Source organism: Somniosus microcephalus, unplaced genomic scaffold (assembly GCF_052327205.1).
Source record: "Somniosus microcephalus isolate GS21.2 unplaced genomic scaffold, FLI_Smic_1.0 unresolved_chr1, whole genome shotgun sequence".
Classification (NCBI taxonomy): Eukaryota; Metazoa; Chordata; class Chondrichthyes; order Squaliformes; family Somniosidae; genus Somniosus; species Somniosus microcephalus.
Window position 1 is genome coordinate 28,372,244 of NW_028225179.1, and position 23,331 is coordinate 28,395,574.

Here is a 23,331-nt window from a genome sequence, read left to right on the forward strand (position 1 = left end):
CTGGGCGTAATAGGAGAAAAACCCTAGGCACCTCTTCAGGGCCTTGAGGCAGTGGGGCAGTGGGAGTTCCATAAGGGGACACATCCGGTCGGGGTCGGGGCCGATGACTCCGTGTTCCACAACACAGCCAAGGATGGCGAGGCGGTTTGTGCGGAATATGCTCTTCTCCTTGTTATATGTCAGGTTCAGGAGTTGGGCGGTGCGGAGGAATTTTTCGAGGTTCGCGTCATGGTCCTGCAAGTCACGGCCGCAGATGGTCACATTGTCCAGATATGGGAAAGTGGCCTGCAACGCATTTTGATCTACCATCCGGTCCATCTCCCTTTGGAAGACGGAGACCCCGTTGGTGACGCCAAAGGGAACCCTAAGGAAGTGATAGAGGCGGCCGTTTGCCTCAAAGGCGGTATACTGGCGGTCCTCAGGGCGGATAGGGAGCTGGTGGTACGCTGATTTCAGGTCAATGGTCGAGAAGACGCGGTACTGCGCGATCTGGTTGACCATATCAGCTATGCAGGGGAGTGGGTAGGTGTCCAGCAGGGTGTAGCGATTTATTGTCTGGCTGTAGTCGATGACCAGGCGCTGCTTCTCGCCGGTCTTAATGACCACAACCTGGGCTCGCCAGGGGCTGGTGCTGCCCTCAATAATCCCTTCCTTCAGGAGCCACTCCACTTCGGTTTTAATGAAAACCCTGTCCCCGGCACTGTATCGCCTGCTCTTTGTGGCGATGGGCTTACAGTCGGGGGTGAGGTTTGCAAACAGTGGGGGGGGGGGTGACTCTGAGTGTGGAGAGGTTGCACCTGGTGCGCAGCGGCCAGTTTGGAAGCTGCTGGCTGCGGACTGTGAGTGGGGGTAGGGGTCCACCGTACGCCATCGTAACACTTTTAAGGTGGCACTGAAAATCTAACCCCAGCAGGACGGCAGCGCAGAGGTCGGGCAGGACCAGAAGTTTAAAATGATCGTACACAGTCCCGTCGACTACGAGTGTCACCACGCAGTAGCTGCCGATGTCCGCCGACTGGGACTCGGAGGCCATAGAAATCCGCTGGTGCGCAGGCAGGGCTGGGAGAGAGCAACGCCGCACCGTGTCGGGGTGGATGAAGCTCTCCGTGCTCCCAGAGTCAAAAAGGCAGATTGTATCGTGACCATTTACCTTAATGTCCATTGTGGAACTGGCCAGCTGGTGCGGTCTCGCTTGGTCCAGTGTAACGGATGCCAGCGTAGGGGTCGGTGTGTCGCTGCGGGTATCAGATGAGGCGGTGTTGGGGGCCTGCTGCATTCCGGCTGTCATCCAAGATGGTGGCGTCCATGATCCCCATGTGGCTGGAGGCGTCCAAAATGGCTGCTGTACCGGTGGTTCGCACATGGCCGGAGAGGCCCAAGATGGCGGCCCGCATGGCCCACACGCGGCGCTGCTGGGGTTCGGGGTGGCTTTGGCCCTGCAGACACTAGCGTAGTGTCCCTTCTTCCCGCAGCCCGAGCAGATCGCGTTTTTCGCCGGGCAGTGCGCTCTGGGGTGTTTTGCCTGGCCACAGAAGTAGCATTTCTGGCATTGGGGCACTGCTGTCTGGCCTTGGGACACTGCTGCGGTAGTTGGGCCATTGCTGGGGTGTGGCTGGGGTGGCACGGCGCTATGAGGCGGTCCTACCATGTCCCAGGCTGTCATTCCCCGCGGCATCCACGGTGCAGAGGAGTAGGCATCCATGCCCCGGTAGGCTGCATCCAATGATAGTGCGAATTCAGAGGCCTAGTTGAGGTCGAGGTCACTCTGCTCCAACAGTCGCTGTCGGGTGTAATTGGATCTGTGGCCCGCTACAAAAGCATCCCGGATAAGTTCCTCTGTGTACATGGCGGCCTTTACATCCTTACAACCACAGGGCTGGCCAAGCACAGACAGTGCCTGAAGGTATTCCACGGTCGATTCCCCAGGTTGTTGTTTACGACTCCCCAGAAGGTGCCTGGCGTACACTTCATTCACTGGGCACGTGTACTGGTCCTTGAGGAGCTCGATAGCATCCGCGTACGAGGTCACGTCTTGGATGACCGAGTACACTCGGTGGTTCACTTTGGAGGTCAGGACATCCAGTTTGTCCTCGTCCGATTTGATTGCTGCGGAGGCGGTCAGGAATTTTTCGAAACACTTAAGCCAGTGAGTAAACTTGGTGGATGAGTCCGCCTCCCGATGATCTAAGTCCAGGCATGCTGGTGTGAGGATCTTCTCCATTATAAAAATGTTGTTAATAAAATTGATGCGCTATCAATTGCTCATAAAAGACTGAGAGTTAAGAGAGTAACTAAAGGCTTTTATTAACAAAAGAATGAAGGTCTGCCTCGAGTGGTCGACCGGTCCAGAAATACAAAGGGCTGGGGAGCAGTCACCTTTATGCTAGGACTTGTGGGAGGAGTCAGCCGAGGCATGTCCAGGCATGTACACAGTGGAATACAAACAGTGGTTTACCACATCCAGCTCAACTAATAATGTAAATCTGAGATCGGTACGTTTATGCTACACATGCGTTAAAATGATCTGGAGCCAAAGCAGCTGGATGGAGTTAAGACACAGCTCAGACAGGAATTCAGTGAATGGTGAACAGGCTCAAGGGGCTGAATGGCCTCCTCCGGTTCCTGTGTTCAGCTCACCAATTGGAAATGAAGAAACGCTGTCTTGAAGGGTGAATTATAAATATGGCACCATCCTTTGCAGAGATCATAAGCGTTTTCATACCAAAAATAGCTTTAGCATTTACTTTCAACCTCGCTGCCTGAGCATTTACCAGGAGTGGGATTCGAACCCACGCAGACACACGTTCATTGGATTTGTAAGTCCAATGCCTTAACCACTCAGCCACCCTGCTGATAGAAGCCTACCCGCGCAGTGCTTGAAAATGCGACAAATCCCTTGCTGACTAAGTTTAGTTTTCAGCGCAGAGCAGACTATGCGTCAGCATAATCTGAAAATGTGAGAGGATAAAGACATTTTCTAAAACTACAGACGGTGAATAGCTCAACTGCAAAAGCACAGCAGCTGGACAAGTAACGCATTGAGCTGACCGTTCATAACTAGACAAGAAACCCCTCGGCTTTTAGCCCACAGAACATGTAACCCTCCCGTCAACACTGAAAGCCTTTGAAGGAAGAATGTTAAAATGCAGGTCAAACACCCAGGATCAGCAAGCTCTAAACTGAGCCAGCGCTTAAAGGGTTATATTATAAGGTGCAGAGTAAAATGTTGTGGGGGAGCGATGGGGAGAGTGACCGAGAGAAAGTAATAGTTGGAGGGATAAACAGAGACCCAATGAGAAAAGCTTACAGAAAGTGACTGAGACTGAGTGAGACATACAGAGAGACTGACAGATGGTAAGAACAACAGAAACAGAGAGAAATAGAGCGAATCATAGAGCAAGAAAAAGAGAAACATCACATTAAAGGTGAGAAAGTCCCAGCCGGCTCGGACGAGAATTAATGCCGGGACCTGACGTTTACCGGTGAAAACACAAGCTCACTGAGGGAGAGCATTGTCCCATCATAGAACCACCATAGAATGACGCACTTCCCCCACAGCCCTGCACATTTTTCGCCATCAAGTATTTATCCAATTCCCTTCTGATAGTGACTATTGGATCAGCGATCGGATCTGCTTCCACCAACAGTTCAGACAGTGAATTCCAGATCATAACTACCCTCTGAGTAATAAAACAATCTCATCCTCTGAGTAATAAAACAACCTCATCTCAGCTCGCGTTCTTTTGCCAAAGTAATTAATAATTTAAGGCTCAGGTCGATAGTTTTCTGTCAGGCAAGATAGGGGTTGATTTGGAGTCAAAGCAGGTGGGTGAAGTTAAGATCCAGGTCAGACATGATCTCACTGAATGGCGGAACAGGTTCGAAGGGTTAAATGACCCACTCGTGTTTCTATTTTCTGTCAATCGGCGGAGAGCCTGTTGTAAATGTAGGAACGCTGCCTGGAAATGTGAGATATAAATATTAAAACTTCCTTTCCAATGGTTACAATTCTCGGACGAATTATCACATCCACCAGCAGCAGTGCTCGAAACCACACGGACTGAAGTACACTCGATCTTTAACAGGAATCCTTCAACCGCCCTGCTGATTTAAACAGCGACGCACAGTTGTACACAATTCAACAAATTCCTTTCACATCAACATACCAATCCATTGATAATGCCAGTGATTTGAAAGCTGCTGTGGAAATAAACAACAGTTACTTTCCAGTTTCCTGGTCCTCATCGTCTCCCTTTCACTGTGGGCGTCCAATCCCTCTACACCTCCATCAGCCACCAGGACGGCAGGAGGGCCCTCCGCTTCTTCCTTGAACGGAGGCCAACACAGTCACCATCCACCAGCCCCTCCTCCGCCTGGCTGCCCTTGTATTGAAAATACATTGAACTAATTCTCCTTTGAATCCATTCACTTCAACCAAATAAGCCCAGCTGCTCCCACAGCTAACTTGACGACACTTCCTCCCACCTTGATTCCTGTAAGGGCTCTATTCCTTTTTCTCAGTTTCTCCATCTCCATCGCATCTCTTCTGATGATGCCACCTTCCGATATGTTTTACTTTTCCCTCAACCAAGGAATCCCCTCCACCATGGTGGACAGGACTCTCGACTGTTCCATTTCCCGCACTTCTGCTCTCACCCATTCCTCTTCCTCTCAGAAGCACGATAGGATTTCCCTTGTCCTCACCTTTCACCCCACCAGCCTCCACATTCAACGGATCATCCTCCGCCACTTCTACCACCTCCAGCGTGATCCCATCACCAAATACATCTTCCCCTCCCGTCCCGTTTCAGCAGTCGGAAGAAACCGCTCCCTCTGCGACACTCTGGTCCACTCATCTATCACCCGACCACCCCTTCCCCTTCCCACGACACCTTCCCATGCAAGCGCAGGAGTTGCAACACCGGCCCTTTTCCCTCCTCCCTTCTCACTGTCCAGGGACCCAAACACAACTTCCAGGTGCAACAACGATTTACTTTTCTTCTTGCAATTTAGTAAACTGTACTTGCTGCAGACTCCGCTACATTGGGGAGACCACACAGAGATTGGGTGATTGCTTTGCGGAACACCTCAATTCACTTTTGAAAGTTACTATTAATATGCTTGGATCTCCCTTGTTGATATAATAATGCAAATCTAAGTGAAAGGACGCTGGGATAGTTGGACCAGTGAATCATCTTAAAGCATTCTGACATAAATCATCTTAAATCATGCTAACATTTCCCCCCTTTAGACCCAGAATTTGAGCAATCACTCTGAGCCAATTAACTTTCTTTCTGTGTTTACTGTTGATTTGCTTGGAGTATACAGTCGATTACTGTTACATTGATGTCAGCACACCAAACATGTCCGCATGGCTCCAACGGTTCCTTTGGCCTTATTTCATTGGTTGATCATTATTCCTGAGTTTCCCTGCACTCCAGGCTTGGGAGAGCTCTCTGCTGACCCGGCTCCTTGTTTTTCCTCTTCAATTGTGTAAGGGCTTGTCGAAGCAATGCGTACACAATGATCACCAGGAACAGTAGACGGCATTGGAAAATAATTAACAGTTGTGAAATAATTCTGAACAACAGGTGTATCAAGATGTTATTGACTTGCTCCCACCGTGATTTCCTTCCCACTCCCTCTAGCTCTGTTAGCAGGTTTTCATTTTCCTGGTGTAGTTGGTGCAGGTGTTTTACTGTGATCACGGTTCGTTCTCTAATCTATTTTAGTTTTAGTGACGTGCGTGGTGTGGCGGAGGGGCGTCCAGTGGATATCCAAATCCAATCAATATTGTGTCAGTGTCTAAGAGCATATCACCGTGCACTGTGATGTTAGTAACATTATGCTTGATCACTGGTATCAGGATCTCATGATCTATCTTGGTGACCTGGGTTGGTTCAAAGCAGAAAGAGGAGTGGGTGACAGGGCAGGTGAGGTGTCTGTATTCACAGAGGCTGCGGCCGTAGTGACACAATAGCGCCCCTGTGCGACACAACTAGTATTAGTTTATCTCTGGTGCCAGCATATTACAGACATGGTGCAATTTGGAGTTTCTTAATTCCAAACAAGACCCCCATAGTGTTTCATTAACTTCCCTCAGGTGATACCAACACATCCTTTGATTAAAGAACATTTTGCCATGTCTGGCACTGTCTTTCCTTCATTTACTTGAACCATGTACGGTGGGAATGGCTGATATTCATAATGCAATTTCTCTTCCAATATCAGAACTGATTCTACTGACCATACTTTTATGGATATTGGGTCGCTTGTATTGTCAGGGCAGGAATGCTCCCTCCCAGACCCTTCAGTTTAGCATGGCACGGGTGAGTCGTAGCCCAGACTCTGCCCTACCTCCTGAGTTCACAAATGGAAAGCGTGACGTCGACACCTTCCATTCTGCCAGCTGTTTATTTGTCACAAAGTTGGGGATTAGGTTGTTCTTGATATCACCCCATCCCCGGTGTATTGGGGGAAAGAAGGAATACCCCATACATGCTACAAGCAACTCCCTTTGAGGCGTCAATTGAAGCCTGAGCATCCTCTTGGATGGTGCACTAATTTTGACCTGCAGTTTATGTTCATTGGACACTCGGTCCATCACTGAGAACAACACCTGTCTAATCTCCCCTCCCTGGTCCTTGAACATCTGGTTCTCCTTTAACAACATTCCTTCAAGCTGACATTGCATCTTTTCCTCACTTCCAGCCAAGGAATCAAAGTCCATCATATTGCACCTGGCAGTGCCCCCCAGCTCAATACCCAACCACTGCTCCCCCCACAGCTACAATACCCAACCATTGCTCCCACCACAGCTGCAATACCCAACAATTGTCCCCCCGGCTCCAATACACAACCATTGCTCCCACCACAGCTGCAATACCCAACCATTGCCCCTCAGCTCCAATACCCAACCACTGCTCCCAGCACAGCTCCAATACCCAATCACTGCTCCCACCACAGCTACAATGCACAAACATTGCCCCCACCACAGCTACAATACCCAACCAATGCCCCCAAGCTCCAATACCTAACCACTGCTCCCACCACTGCTACAATACCCAACCATTGCCCCCAGGTTCCAATACCCAACCATTGATCCCACCACAGTTGCAATACCCAACCATTGCCCATTAGCTCCAGTACCCAACCACTGCTCCCACCACAGCTACAATACCCAACCATTACCCACCGGCTCCAATACCGAACCACTGCTCCCACCACAGCTACAATACCCAACCAGTGCATCCCCCCGCCCCGCAGCTCCAATACCCAACAATTGCCCCTGGCTCCAATACATACACACTGCTCCCACCACAGCTACCATACTCAACCACTGCCCCCCAGAGCCAATACAAAAACACAGCTCCACCAACAGCTACAAAACCCAACCATTGTCCCCGGCTCCAATGCCCAACCATTGCCCCCCGGATCCAATACACAAACACAGCTCCCCCCACAGCAACAATTCCAAACCATTGCACCCAGCTCCAATGCCCAACCATTGCCCCCAGCTCCAATACCCAACCATTGCCCATCGTCTCCAATACTCCACCATGCCCCACTGCAACACGCCCGGCCCTCGGCTCCAATACTCAAATATTCACCCATTGCACCACCCTTGCACCCCCAGCTCCAGTACCCAAGCATTCAACCACTGCCCCCCGGTGCCAATACCCAACCATTCACCCACTGCTCCCCGGCTCCAGTACACAACCATTCACCCACTGCCCCCCGGCTCCAGTACCCAAACATTCACCCACTGCCCCCTCAGCTCCAGTACCCAAACATTCACCCACTGCCCCCTCAGCTCCAGTACCCAGCCATTCACCCACTGCCCCCTGGCTCCAGTACCCAACCATTCGCCCACTGCCCCCGCAGCTCCAGTACCCAGACATACACCCATTGCCCCCTCGGCTCCAATATGCAATCATGACCCCCGGCACCAATACCCAACCATTCACCCATGGACTGCCGGCTCCAATACCCAAACATTCACCCACTGCCCCCCGGCTCCAATACCCAACCATTCACCCACTGCCCCCCGTCTCCAATACCCAACCATTCACCCACTGCCCCCCGGCTCCAATACCCAAACATTCACCCACTGCCCCCCGGCTCCAATACCCAATCATTCACCCACTGCCCCCCGTCTCCAATACCCAAACATTCACCCACTGCCCCCCGGCTCCAATACCCAAACATTCACCCACTGCCCCCCGTCTCCAATACCCAAACATTCACCCATGGACTGCCGGCTCCAATACCCAAACATTCACCCACTGCCCCCCGTCTCCAATACCCAACCATTCACCCATGGACTGCCGGCTCCAATACCCAACCATTCACCCATGGACTGCCGGCTCCAATACCCAAACATTCACCCACTGCCCCCCGTCTCCAATACCCAAACATTCACCCACTGCCCCCCGGCTCCAATACCCAACCATTCACCCACTGCCCCCCGTCTCCAATACCCAAACATTCACCCACTGCCCCCCGGCTCCAATACCCAAACATTCACCCACTGCCCCCGGTTCCAATACCCAAACATTCACCCACTGCCCCCCGGCTCCAATACCCAAACATTCACCCACTGCCCCCCGGCTCCAATACCCAAACATTCACCCACTGCTCCCCGGCTCCAATACCCAACCATTCACCCATGGACTGCCGGCTCTAATACCCAACCATTCACCCACTGCCCCCCGGCTCCAATACCCAACCATTCACCCACTGCCCCCCGTCTCCAATACCCAAACATTCACCCACTGCCCCCCGGCTCCAATACCCAACCATTCACCCACTGCCCCCCGTCTCCAATACCCAAACATTCACCCACTGCCCCCCGGCTCCAATACCCAACCATTCACCCATGGACTGCCAGCTCCAATACCCAAACATTCACCCACTGCCCCCCGGCTCCAATACCCAACCATTCACCCATGGACTGCCAGCTCCAATACCCAACCATTCACCCACTGCCCCCCGTCTCCAATACCCAACCATTCACCCACTGCCCCCCGTCTCCAATACCCAACCATTCACCCACTGCCCCCCGTCTCCAATACCCTACCATTCACCCAAGGACCCGCGACCACAATACCCAACCATTCACCCACTGCCCCCTCGTCTCCAAAACCCAACCATTCACCCAGGGACCCCCGGTTCCAATACACAACCATTCACCCACTGCCCCCCGGCTCCAATACCCAACCATTCACCCACTGCCCCCCGGCTCCAATACCCAACCATTCACCCATGGACTGCCGGCTCCAATACCCAAACATTCACCCACTGCCCCCCGGCTCCAATACCCAACCATTCACCCACTGCCCCCCGTCTCCAATACCCAACCATTCACCCAAGGACCCGCGACCACAATACCCAACCATTCACCCACTGCCCCCTCGTCTCCAAAACCCAACCATTCACCCAGGGACCCCCGGTTCCAATACACAACCATTCACCCACTGCCCCCCGGCTTCAATACCCAACCATTCACCCACTGCCCCCCGGCTCCAATACCCAACCATTCACCCACTGTCCCCCGGCTCCAATGCCCAACCATTCACCCACTGCCCCCCGGCTCCAATACCCAACCATTCACCCACTGCCCCCCCCCGGCTCCAAAACCCAACCATTCACCCAGGGACCCCCGGCTCCAATACACAACCATTCACCCACTGCCCCCCGGCTCCAATGCCCAATCATTCACCCACTGCCCCCCGGCTCCAATATCCAACCATTCACCCACTGCCCCCCCCCCGGCTCCAATACCCAACCATTCACCCACGCACCCCCAACTCCAATTCCCACCCATTCACCCACTGCCCCACGGCTCCAATACCCAACCAGGTGTTGTATGCATGTGGGTTTGCTTTTAATCACCTGAGCTTAAAGTAAATGATTTTTGATCCTTGCTTGTGATAAGTACATGAATTGAGTACTGTTTGTATTCTGCTAATTTTACTTGTAACCTCTTGTGGATTTTTAATTAAAAGAAATTTCACAGATTCATTGGGTTTTGTGTTGTCTGTTCCACGAGTCTGAACTCTATAAACTATCAGACAATCAGACTGTCTTACAACTCCCATCTGCACCAGTTCTCCAGCCACACATCAACATGTCTTATCTTACTTCTCCTATATGCTCCAGGACATGACACTGGGAGTAATCCAGGGATTACTGCCATTTTTGGTCCTGCAATTTAACTTGCTCTGGAAAATGTGCCTGTAGGAACACAGCCCGTTTCCTATCTCTGTCATTGGTTCCAACAATGATCATGGCTGCTGGCTGTTCATCTGCCCTTCGCAAAATGTTATGCACCCTATCAATGATGTCCATCACCCTGGCATCAGGGAGGCAACATACTCTGCGAGAATCACGACGACTGATGCTGTAACGCCTGTCTCTCCCCGCTGAATGTCGAATCCCCAAGCACTACTGAATGTGCTCGCATTGCTGCGCCCCCTGTGCAGCCATTTGCCCCACGAAGCCGTTTAGCAGATTCACCCATCTCTCCCTTCACCAAGCTCTTTGCTCTAGGATGCACTCCCCCAGGGTGTCATCACCGTCACTGGTATCAGCACGGAAAACCGGGTTGAGAGGGCCAGATTCGCGGGGGATTCCTGCACGGCCTGCCTCTTCCTCACCTGCCGGCTGGCCACCCACTTACTCCCCACCTGAACTCTCTGTAGCTGCGTGGTTACCACCTCCTGCAACTTTTTCTGCGGGGAATTGCCATCACCCGAATGCCCAGCAGTGACTCCCGCCGCTCCTCAGTCTCAGAAACCCTGAGCTCGAGAAACTGGAGGCTATTCCTGCACACGTGGTTGTCCAGGAAACAGGAAACTTTCTGCAGCTGCTAAATGCCACAAGAATTGCAGGCATCGGGTCTCAGCTGCCCCTTGATCTTGATTACAATTGGACCTGTATTTGTAGGGAACTGATTTCCAGGATTAAGAGTAAAACGCTGGGGTCTGGCTTCAAATTTTACCGCTCTTTCAAAGAACAGGCACTGGCACGATGGGCCGAATGGCCCCTTCGGTGCTGTAAACTTCTATGATTCTATTCTATTATTCTATATATATTAATTTAGCACTCCTTACTCCTACTTATTATTTAATTAATGACGTACATCCGATTTTTATTTAATGCAGTTCAGATTCCTTTAATGTTGCTACCCTGAACCTAGTTAATTTTATTCCTAGATCTAATTAGCTACACTATTTTGTGTATTTACTGTTGTTCCTTGATTTAAATTACCGAGCAGCTCCTTCCCCTCTGCACCGATTTCCCACTCTCACCAACTTCCCATCACCACTCAGTTTAGCAGATTCACCCAACGCTGTCTTCACCAAGCTCTCTGCTCACGGCAGGTGGAAAACACTTCTCCATTGAAAACACATCATGTTCATATTATTGTATTATTATTCTATCAGCCCCGAGGTTTATTGTTTAAATACATCTGGAGATCCAAGCTGGTTCTGTTAAAGCAGAATGACAATGAGTGCAGTGGGAAATGTGAAGAAACAGCAGCAATTCCTTCTGCTCACTGTACACACTGAGGGCAATTATTGTTGAGCAGCAGCCGCGCTGGAATCCACAGTTCGCCGGCCCCTCTTCATCTTAACTGTGCGCCCCATTTTATAAATAGTGTGAGGTAACTTTAAACACAATACATGACAATACATTCAGCTGCAATGTAGATTCACGCTGCCATCTTCTGACTATTGTCTGATTTAAAGTCAAAGTTTCCGTGAAATTAATGTAAGGTGGAAATACCGGCCAGGACACCGGGAGAATTACTTGGGATGGTTTTACGATGTTGAAGAATTAGCGAACAGGTACCTGTAGAGTTCCTCTTTTCCTATATTTGGTTCAATCCGTCATTCCCGGATTGGGTGTCTGGCAGGTCACTAATTCACCACTTCCTTTAATTTCCCCGATTGGCTTCCCGCTCTTCTCAGAGAGATTCTTTCGCTCAACAGGACACCTGCAACCTGTCGGTTCCAACAATCCGGGAAGCTCCAGCTCCGTTTCGATACAATGATGCGGGCCTTCAGGGAGGCCGTGTGTCAACCGTGGCTCAGTTGGTGACACCCTGAATCAGAAAGATATTGGTTCAGAGACCTGGGCACTGCAGTGCCGCACTGAAGGAGTGCTGCACTGTCGGAGTTGCCGTGTTTTAGCTGAGACGTTAAAACCAAGCCCCGTCTGCCCTCTCAGGTGGGCGTAAAAGATCACATATGGCACTACTTCGAAAAAGAGCAGGGAAGTTACCCGGTGACCTGGTCAATATTTATCCCTCAATCTACTCAAAACAACAGATTATCTGGTCATTGTCACATTGCCGTTTGTGGGAGCTTGCTGTGCACAAATTGGCTGCTGCGTTTCATAATAACATAAGAAAAAGGAGCAGGAGTAGGCCATAGAAACCCTCGAGGCTGCTCCACCAATCAGTAAGATCATGGCTGAACTTCCAGCACAACTTCAGTTTCCCGCCCGATCTTCATATCCCTTGATTCAGTTGGTGCGCAGATATCTATCGATCTCAGTCATGAAGATAGTCATCGACTGAGCATCCACAGCCCTCTGGAGATTCCCCTCTCTCTGACCACATTTACCTGCTGCTGATCCTCTTCCCCCTCTCTCTGGCCCCATTTACCTGCTGCTGATCCTCTTCCCCTCACACTGACCCCATTTACCTGCTGCTGACCCTCTTCCCCCTCTCTCTGACCCCATTTACCTGCTGATCCTCTTCCCCCCTCTCTCTGACCACATTTACCTGCTGCTGACCCTCTTCCCCCTCCCTCTGACCCCATTTACCCGCTGCTGACCCTCTTCCCCCTCCCTCTGGCCGCATTTACCTGCTGCTGACCCTCTTCCCCCTCTCTCTGACCCACTTACCTGCTCCTGACCCTCTTCCCCCTCTGTTTGACCCCATTTCCCTGCTGCTGACCCTCTTCCCCCCTCTCTTTGACCCCATTTACCTGCTACTGACCCTCTTCCCCCCTCTCTCTGACCCCATTTACCTGCTGCTGACCCTCTTCCCCCCTCTCTTTGACCCCATTTCCCTGCTGCTGACCCTCTTCCCTCCTCTCTCTGGCCCGATTTACCGGCTGCTGACCCTCTTTCCCCCTCTCTTTGAACCCATTTACCGGCTGCTGACCCTCTTTCCCCCTCTCTTTGAACCCATTTACCGGCTGCTGACCCTCTTTCCCCCTCTCTTTGACCCCATTTACCTGCTACTGACCCTCTTCCCCCCTCTCTCTGACCCCATTTACCTGCTGCTGACCCTCTTCCCTCCTCTCTCTGGCCCGATTTATCGGCTGCTGACCCTCTTTCCCCCTCTCTTTGAACCCATTTACCTGCTGCTGACCATCTTCCCGCACTCCCTGGCCCGATGTATCTGCTGCTGATTCACTTCCCCCGTCTCTAGGATCCCATGTACCTGCTGTTGACCCTCTTGCCCCCTCTCCCTAACCCCATTCCTCTGTCATGACCCTCATTCCCCCTCTGGCTGACCCCATTATCCTCTCTCTGACCTCCCATTCTCTAGTCTCCCCATCCTCCGACCCCCATTGCCCCTCTCTTTCCACGAGGCCCCAATCTGTCCCTCCAATCCATTTTCCAGTCTTCCTTCCTTCTCTCACCTCCCGAGTCCCTCACTGATTATATATAGGCCTTGGAGTTGATGCAGCACAGAATCACCTGAAATTTACCTGAGCTAAAAGGGTTAAATTACGAGGACATGTTGCAAAATATTGCTTCCATTTCCTTGAGAAAAGGAGATTGAGGGCTGACCTGTAAGAGGTGCTTAAAATGTCTAACGATTCAATAGGGTAGATACCGGGAAACAATTCTGTCTGGTGCAAGAATCATGAACAAGGGGACGTATTGTCGAACTCGCTACCACAATCATTAGGTGAATCGAGTTGCACAGATGTATTTAAGGGGAAGCTAGGTAAATACATGAGGGTAAAATGACTAGAAGGCCATGGTGATGGGGTGAGAGGAGACTGGTAGAGCAGAAACAGCAGCTTGGACCAGTTGGGCCGAATGGCCTGTTCCTCTGCTGTATATTATCTGTAATTCTATACAATAAGCTTAACATTAGATTTATGTCATTCAGGAGCGAAATCAAGATGCACTTTGTCACACGATGGCTGGTGGGAATTTGAAACTCTAACCCACAAAAAGCTGCAGATGCTCGGGATTATTTGGAGCTTTCATGGCTGTGATCGATACATTGTTGTTAGCTGAGGATATGAAGGGATAAGCAGCAAAGCCGGGGAAATGGAGCTGAGCTGCAGATCAGCCATGGACAAATTGAATGGCGGAGCAGGCCCGAGACGCTGAATGACCGACTCCTGGTCTGAATGCACCTGTGTTCCACGGACTGGCTTTCGATAATATCACTGGAAAGATCAAAGTGGAACTACCGGGAATGGATAATAATAGAAAATAATGAAATGAGCAGAAACTCTAATCCCCACCGCAGCCCACAGAATCCTGGGGGATGCAGATTTCCACAGCGATTCTGCTCTAAATGTGGCCCATCCTATTTCAATATTGTATAGTACCCCATACCTAGATTATCCCTCTAAAGGAACAGGGCTCTGCCTTAACCTGTAACCTTTATAGAATGTGGATTTCAGTGAAATCCAGGATTTTTCGAGCCCTTGTCCATGGTTTCATTTTTCTACCTGAGATTTTAGATTTAATTTATTCCAGGTGTTGCTGCAAAGCCCGAACTCTTCCCGTCCTAAAGACACAAATTCCTCACTCAATTGCCAGCCTAAACTCCCACATTGAAATGGCTGAGTTTGGAGGGCCGGGGGCGGTGTAAACACTGAAAGATGTTTGAGAATTGGGGGAATTCAGTTGCTGCATCGACAGGACTGAGCCGTGTGACGTCACAGGGGGGAGCCTGAAGCTGCTTCTGTTGAAGGTGTTGCAGCGATGCGGTCAGAGCCCGGCTTTCAGTACATTGACAGAGAGAAATGTGAGGAAAGTATTATTCCAATCTTTGGGCGGTTTCATTTCAAAACACTTGCAATATCAATTTGTATCTAATTAGTGCAGCACAAACATGACAGTGTAGGGAGTTGACACGCTGCCCAAATGACTGGAAGTAATGTCAATACTCCTGATGCTTCCTGATCCCACGGGAAGTGTCCCTCAATTATAAATGGTTTTCTCTCAATCACTCATCTCACAGACTCAGTTGAGCCCTGTGTCCAGTGCAAAGAGTCACCATCACTTCTCCGACAGAATGAGAGTTCCGTACATTGCATATCCATTTACCATCTTACCGCCAGTTATACAGGCAGTAATGATTTACTATCCGATTATAGCAGCCGTTGGAATCCCCGGTAAGTGATTATCTTCCATTACTAAAGTTGTGAATCAGGGTTGACTCTGTTTCTGCTCCTATCTCGGTAAGTGTCCTTTTCTCACTGTTTTTCACAAGTCAATTGAAAGGCAGAAATTCAGTGACTGTATTTCCCGCTGTACCTCGTTCATTGACTGATAATTTTTTGCATTTTTTAGTTTCTTTAAACCCCATAAAAACTGCAGATTATTTTCTGCATTTAATGTCTTTCCAATGATTCCATTTTAACTGAGACCTCGTGCAATGTGTGATTCCATGGAATATTTTAATTCCATTGCTTCCATGCCCGGCCAGATTTTCTCTCCTCCCCTTCTTTCCAGTAACACTCGGTAATACCTGACAAGGGCTATATTTTACTGAACATTCACTGTGTTATAAAATGCTCCAGTTTTTCCCCCTCTGACTCCCGCTGGGGATCGGTCGACTGACGGCCGCTCCTGGACATATACCTGGGAATCTGGACAGTCAGGACTGGGATTTGTTCAGTCTCATTAATCAGAATCTTCCCGCTCTTCTCAGTCTGTTTCCAGCAAAGTGCTGGATATTGTTCCTGCTGAACACACTCCATGCCGAGGGTGGGTTTGTGCTCCATGCAGGGACACAGACTCTCCCCCTGATCTTCTCTCCTGACCGGTCACCAGCCTGTTCTCAGACTCCTCTTCACCCACCGGGCGGGCACAGTGCTGCCTGTCACATCCCTTCCAGCAGCTCAGACCGGGAATCCAATGCAGTGAGAGAGTAATTGAAACAAAGCAGCGGCACTCTGTGAAACTCTCCTGGGTTTGTCCCCATTTGAAAAATCCGTTTCAGCTTCCATCACCCGCATTTTACCCAGAGCACCGATCAGAAGCCGGGTTCTGGTCCCTTTATACAAACCGGACACTTTTATTGTTCAGATCATACACTTGCATGTTGATATAACACTGGCTGAACTCTCAGCCAGCCTGTCCGCCCGGTCAAACCGCTGCTCACTACCAAGTTATAATTAGTTCCCTTCTGATCCTTACAGTTAGAAGATATTTGTAAAGACAGTTAACCAACCTGTCCCGATATCCCTTCATCACCTCTTCCTCCATCAACCTATCCATTCTACTCTGAAACTGAGCATAGCTTCTGCCTCAACCACTAACCCTGGAACTGAACTCCACCGCCTCCCAACTCTCTTTGTAAAGATGTTTCTCCCGCTCCCTTTTCCAATGTACCGAATGTCTTCTGTTCAATCTTGTATCTATGACACCTCGTTCTTGACCCCATCATTTGCTGGAATCAATCTGCTTCTATCTACCTTCTCCCATCCTTGCAACATTGTAAACACTTTGATCATATCGCCCTGTAATCTGTGTCTGTGTTACATTCCTCTAGCTCAGATTCATAGTTTAGTGTGACTGAGCCCTGGGTATGAAACCGGTGTATTTTAACTCCTACATTACAAGGAATCAAATTCTCCCCTTCAGCTGGGAAACTGAAATCTCACATTCAGTGGAATGAGTTCCCAATACCCGCTGCTACTAAAAGTTCCAGGTTGCTTTTTGAACAAATGTGATCGGCATCAAACTCCAATATTTCTACTATTGGTTTTAAAACTCTGCCAGGTCTGTTTAAAGATGTTACTCAGTAAGGACATAGTGAAGTGAGTTGTCTCACTGTCCCGCTGACTCTCACAAATCTCAGGGACAATGCAGCCTAATGCTCCCATTGGAAGCTTCGCTCCTGTATTAATAAGTCTTTCTCTGAATATTACAGCTCACAGGGTCCATTGTGGCTCGGTGTCCTGCACCAAGAGTCCCCATCATTTCTCAGAGATAAATAAAGTGGAATGTATTGTATATCTGTTTGCCATGTTCCCGTTCTACAAGCGGTATTTGGTGTTCCGCTAACTGAATCTGAACTTACTGACTTTGTGAATCAGGGTTTAAGTGTGTCACTGGTCTTTGTACATGCCCGATATTTTTTCTGTTCCTTCTGAAGAATTTGTTTTGCTTTTTCCAAATCAATGTCAGAATTTAATTGAATATCACATCCTCCCTGTCCGCCATCTTCCTTGAGTGATATGTTCATTGAGATCATAATGCACATATAATATCCAGCAAAAGCTCCAATTATTATCTTCATTCAATGTCCTGTCAGCGGGGGTAATTTTAACTGTAAAAACCGTCAGCACACGATGCAATGGAATGTTGGTCCCCATATTCACAAGTTGTAATACAGTGTCAGTTATTTCCCTGCTTCAGATAAAGTTTCACACAGAAATTATTAACAAAGGTGAGATTGCACAGTATTGGAGGTAACCTTGTGAGACGGGTTGGTAGTTGCTTGCGAGGAAGGAGACAAAAAGCAGGGATAAATGTTGATGGGATTTTGTTTTTTTTCACAAGGGTGTTTAAATTCGAAAGTGAGCAAGTGATGCTTCAGTTAAATCGAACCTTGGTCAGACCCCACCTGGAGCACGAGTTCAGTCTTGGGCACCGCATCACCGGAAACATGTATTCGTCTTGGAGGGAGTTCAGCGCAGGTTCGCCTGAATTACACCGGGGCTTAAAGGGTTAAATTGTGAGGACAGATTGCATAAACTTAGTTTGTATTCCTTGTGTTTAGAATGTTGAGGGGTGTTATATACGAGTTATTTAAAATGATAAAGAGATTCGATAATGTAGATGCAGAGAAACTGTTTCCTTGGTGGAGATTGGAGAACGAGGGGACATGATCTTAAAATGAGAGTTATGCCATTTAGGAGGTAAATCAGGGAACACTTTCTCACACAAAGGGCAGTGTTTTCTGGAACTCGTTTTCCCAAAAGCCCGTCAATGCTCGGTCAATTGAAATTTTGAAGACTGTGATGGATATAACTTTTTATGGTATGAGTATCATGGGATATGGAACCAAGACAGGTAAATGGAGTTAAGGTGCAGATCAGCCAGGGTCTAATGTGATGTTGGAAAAGGCTTGTGGGGCTGAATAACCTCCTCCTGTGTCCCTGTGTAACTGTGCATCAAGCTCCCAAGTCATCAGCATTTCTGCAATGGGAGTTCCATTAATCGCGTGTCCATTTTCAGTGTAACTGGTATAAGTGATTTCTGAAGTTATACTTGTCGCCCGTGGAGTTCCCGGTGAGGCATTGTAACTGGTTATTGATTGTATAAGTCCGTGTCTCTTTGTATTACTGCTCTCCTTGCGGGTCTGCTCAGTTGCTGTGTTTGTCCGGAGGTGATTATTCTACAGATTACGGGTCAGTTTCAGAAATTCTGGGAATATCACGCCCTAACTGTCCTCCCTCTTCCTTTTGCGATATGCTTATTGATATTATAATGTTCTGTGCTTTAATGGTTATATTCGGGACATTGCATGGAGAGTGAGCCCGGAGACTGAAGGAACGGAGAGCTGGGGAAATAGAAACATTACGGCACAGCAGTAAAGATATTTTTATTTTTAACTGACGACATTGGTGGTTGGATTCTCAGAGTGGTGGATATTCTTTTCTTCATATTCCGTCATTGCACTTGGAAATAGAAACAAGTGTAATTGACGGCAATCGTTGTGTAACTAGATCGTTTGTTATTTAAGTGTCACCACTGTTTAAAGTGTGACTCTAAGTAAGGCGGGACTATAATTAATAAACCATTGAAACACTGATCCAATTGTTGAATCAATTAATGGTTTAGTGCATGATAAATGTGGCGAATAATTTTAGCAATTTTGTATAATGCTGCATATTTTAGATAAAGAAATTACTGAAATGGTTTGAGTCATTACAAAATATTGGTAACATTGGGAAAAAATTATCCCATCACATTTGGTGCATAGTAACTGTGTCCAAACCTTAGAAGTGCCGCCCTAACAGCCCTGTGGGAGCAACTTCACCACATGGACTGCAGCAGTTCAAGCAGAAGGTCCACCTCAACCTGCTCAGGGTCACTGGACAGCCCCTCACATCTCTTATCTCTGATTCGGGGGGAGTATCTTTACAATATATTTCTGTATCCATGGAGATCCCACCAGCTGCTTAACTATTTAAAAATTATACACGCCTAAAATCATGTCATATCATTTCCACCGAAGTGTCTCTTGTCTAAAGATGGTTCTGCAGGAAGACAGTGACTTATTTCTACTTCACCTACCTTATCTTGCAAAGGCTTTTCCTTCTGCACAGAGTTGTCTCTGATATATATAGTTCTCGTTTTTCTCTCTCTCTGTCTCTGTCTCTCAATCTCAATTTTACTTTCTCCCTCTCTCTCCCCTCTCCCTTTCACTGAGTCTCTCTTTTAGTCTCTCCCTATCTCGTTCTATCCGTCTCTCATTCTCTCTCTCTCCCACACACTCTTTCTCTCTCTTATTCTGTACCAATTAACCCATGACGCTTCTTTCCATGTCAAGCTGACAACCTGCCATACGACACATTATCCTGAGTGAAACTCTGATATTGTTGATTGTTTATTCCGAATGCTCAGTTGTATATATTTCCCATATCTGCTAGGATGTAATTTTGGAAAATCTTACAGACCAGGGTGACAGATTCTCAATATTGCTCGTGTGTCGGATTAATTTTACAGATGGATTCGTCCAATTCAGAGGTACAACCTTCCCACTAAAGCTTTCTGAAGCTGAATCTCGGCAGGTACTTCGTTGTCATGGGTTGGACAGCAGCCGCTATTGTCACTTGCACTGGTCTTTGCTGTAAGCCTCGGATCGCCGCCATCACCTCCCTCTGAAGTTTCATCCATTATCAGAGGTGACAAAAGCGAGGTCGGGAGTGTGCTCGTCTTACTACGTGTACTTTGGAAGGTTCAATTGTTCCTGGGATCACAGAACAAGGTCAGCTTGTTTGTTGCTGCTCACATCTGACCTACTCCCCCTTGCGGTGATTGTTGGAGTTTGCCCACATGATGTTGAACTGTTCAAGGCACCGATGTCAGGACCTGGGGTTTCCAGCGAGGGGAAGTCGGTTGATCAGGTGAACTGTCCATCTGACTTTTTCCTGTTCTAACGAAGGGTCATCGACCTGAGACGTTAACTGTGTTTCTCCCTCTGCAGATGCTGCCTGACCTGCTGAGTATTTCCAGCATTTTCTGTTTTAATTTCAGATTTCCAGCATCCGCAGTATTTTGCTTTTGTTGAAATGTCCATCTGGTGGTTTGTAAACAGAAACTGGTCGAGTTGACCCACAACAAGTCGCTTTGTAACATGGTGTTTGACATTTGTCTTTTCAACAGTTTTTAGTCATTCCCCCCAGTCTGAGAATCCAACCTGACAAATACGAGGTTGCTCTGACCTCCGCCTGGTATCTGCGCCCCTCTCCTGGCCACGGATCCAAACCCCCCAATGATCTCACCATCGGTGGTCCCCGTTTAGCATTTACCACATTTCGGGCCGGCTTCATTCTCACTGCTCCTCACCCATCATTTATCTCCCAATTTATAACTGACCATTCAGTACTTATTTTCAATCACTTTAATTTCGTTTTGTTTTCATTCGTTCTTCTGTCACTGAACTGCTACTTGTTGCTATTAATTATAACTCATTAACTGGCTGTCCATTTGCTCGTACAATTAAAGGGCTGGTAATTTACTCGGGACTCGTCGGGATTCCTTGCACTTCTGATGAAGCTGTGATGGTGGAAGAGGAGCAGCTCTGAGGAAATTCCCAGAGAATCCATTTTGTTCATGTTTTAATCTTTGCTGCAGGCGTTTATTTTCACTTATTTACTGCAGACTCTCTTATACTGAACATTGCAATTTTATGTTAAAATTGTTATCAACTGCACAATCCTAGCAGCGGTAATGAGTTCAGTTCCCATTCCCAGATCCTGCAGTAAAGTACATTTCACATCAAATACTGTGAAACTGGCTCCCTTGCTGTAACCTGAAGGCTGATTCCCTGCTTCTGTCTGTTTCCCATTTACAGCGAACGTGATGACGATTGTGATCCTATCCCGGGGAAAGTGCGGTCTCTCCAGGTGTATCACCCGCTACCTGGTGGCCATGGCGGCGGCGGATCTACTGGTCATTATCACTGATGTGATACTGGTTCGGATTAATGATTATTATTTCCCTACTAACTTCCTGTTCCTCACACCTGTGTGTTCTTTCCACATTATCCTGGTTCATGTAGTCACAGATATTTCTGTCTGGTTAACAGTCGCTTTTACTTTTGATCGTTTTATTACCATTTGTTGCCAGAAGCTGAGGACTAAATATTGCACCGAGAAAACTGCAGCCGTGGTCATAGCAACCGTGTGTCTGCTGTTCTGTTTGAAAAACATTCCCTGGTACTTTGCAGTTGAACCCCGGTATATTATCGACAACGTACCCTGGGCCTGTAATACAAAACTAGAGTTTTACACTGTAACTGCGTGGGTAGCATTTAGCTGGATTCAGCGCTGTTTCACCCCACTGCTCCCAATATTCCTGATGCTGCTGCTCAATGCTCTGACTGTTGGACACATTTTGGTGGCCAGTAGAGTCCGCAGGAGGCTGAGGAGCAGCAAGAATGATGCGAATCACAATGATCCGGAGATGGAGAACCGAAGGAAATCCATTATCTTACTCTTCACCATATCCGGCAACTTCCTGCTGCTCTGGATGACGTACGTGATATATTTCTTATTAGTGCGAATTACAAACCATTATTATTCAACAGGTTTCAATGACCCGATGCTTATCGCAGATTGGACCAGCTTTATGCTCCTGCTATTGAGCTGCTGCACAAACACGTGTATTTATGCAGTAACACAGACTAAATTCAGAGAGGAGCTGAAGATTGGGATGAAATATCCACTGAGAATAATATTTAAATTAGTTAAGCAACGAAAAGTTCGGAGGAATTCCCAGCATTAGACCTGCATTGCATCTCATATCCCATCCTGTGTTCTTGCATCTTTTACCGGAACCCCAACAGGCTCCATCTCTGCCCCAGGCTTCTCCAGATATAACGCTGGCCTCTATCTGACAAGGCCCGCGTGTTTCCATGTAAGAGTCAGTGAGCAAGGTAGAAGAGCTAGCATTATGTGGATGGTAAGGTTATAAAAGCGGTAGGTGTTTAATTGGATTAAATCAAACTCTGGACACAAAGAAATACAAGACCCAGCATTGAGGTTTAGGCTGATGTGAGAATGGGATGTTGGTTGCTGGATGAGCGTCAGAACACGTGGGTTACACCAGTTGAGTGTGAAAGGAGAATAAGCCCGTCTGTAATTAATATTTAAATAATATAAGGACATGAACAATAACTGTGGTGGCTTATGTGTGTGCATTGCCTGGAGAACAATAAACAGATCATTAAAACAATCAGCCTGTGTTGCCTTTGGACTTTTATTTTCTCTAGCTCGTGCACAGCTCCTCCATCACCCACGGGACTGTGGGATTTATTGGAACTAAAGCAATGTTGTTTCCTATAGTGAGACTCCTGGACTTGTGCCGAAGAACAGTGGTGAACTCCGTTCCCAGCCATTGACTCCATCCCTCTCCCTAACATCTGTCTGAGGCTGACCCGCACTGTCCACAACCTTGGAGTCATATTTGACCCTGGAATGAGCTTCCGAGTATCCGCAGCATAATGAAGACTGCCTATTTCCACCTCAGTAACATCGCCCGTCTCCACACTTGCCTCAGCTCATCCACTGCTGAAACTCTCATCCATGCCTTTTTTACCTCTAGACTTCACTATTCCATCACACACCTAGCTGGCCTCCCACATTCCACACTACATATACTTGAGGTTATCCAAAATTCAGCTGCCTGTATCCTTACTCGCACCAAGTCCCGTTCACAAATCACCCCTGTGCTCGTTGACCTACATTGGCTCTGGCTTAAAGCCTTGATTTCAAAATTCCCACCATAATATTCAAATCCCACCATGGCATCGCCTCTTCCTATCTCTGTAAACTCCTCCAGCCCCACAACGCCCGAGTTATCTGCGCTCCTCTAATTCTGCCC

At 48.3% G+C, this 23,331-nt stretch overlaps 1 protein-coding gene and 1 non-coding gene across 2 annotated transcripts; one reads left to right on the plus strand and one right to left on the minus strand.

The window, feature by feature from the left end:
• Positions 1-2,768: 2,768 nt before the first annotated feature.
• Positions 2,769-2,852, minus strand: trnav-uac (transfer RNA valine (anticodon UAC)). The gene has a single exon. It is a non-coding gene; the product is annotated as a tRNA-Val (tRNA).
• Positions 2,853-15,247: 12,395 nt separating this feature from the next.
• LOC147094545 (putative G protein-coupled receptor 139) lies at positions 15,248-22,339 on the plus strand. Its single transcript, XM_085974387.1, has 2 exons — positions 15,248-15,383; positions 21,302-22,339. Exons 1-2 carry the CDS (start codon positions 15,284-15,286, stop codon positions 22,231-22,233), a joined length of 1,032 nt encoding a protein of 343 aa, XP_085830513.1. The 5' UTR covers positions 15,248-15,283; the 3' UTR covers positions 22,234-22,339.
• Positions 22,340-23,331: the final 992 nt, after the last annotated feature.

Bases quoted from the DNA above. Each gene is read 5' to 3' on its own strand.
- LOC147094545 (XM_085974387.1), top strand. From the start codon at position 15,284: ATGAGAGTTCCGTACATTGCATATCCATTTACCATCTTACCGCCAGTT. The intron at 15,384-21,301 runs GTAAGTGATTAT...TCCCATTTACAG, and splicing joins AGCAGCCGTTGGAATCCCCG to CGAACGTGATGACGATTGTG.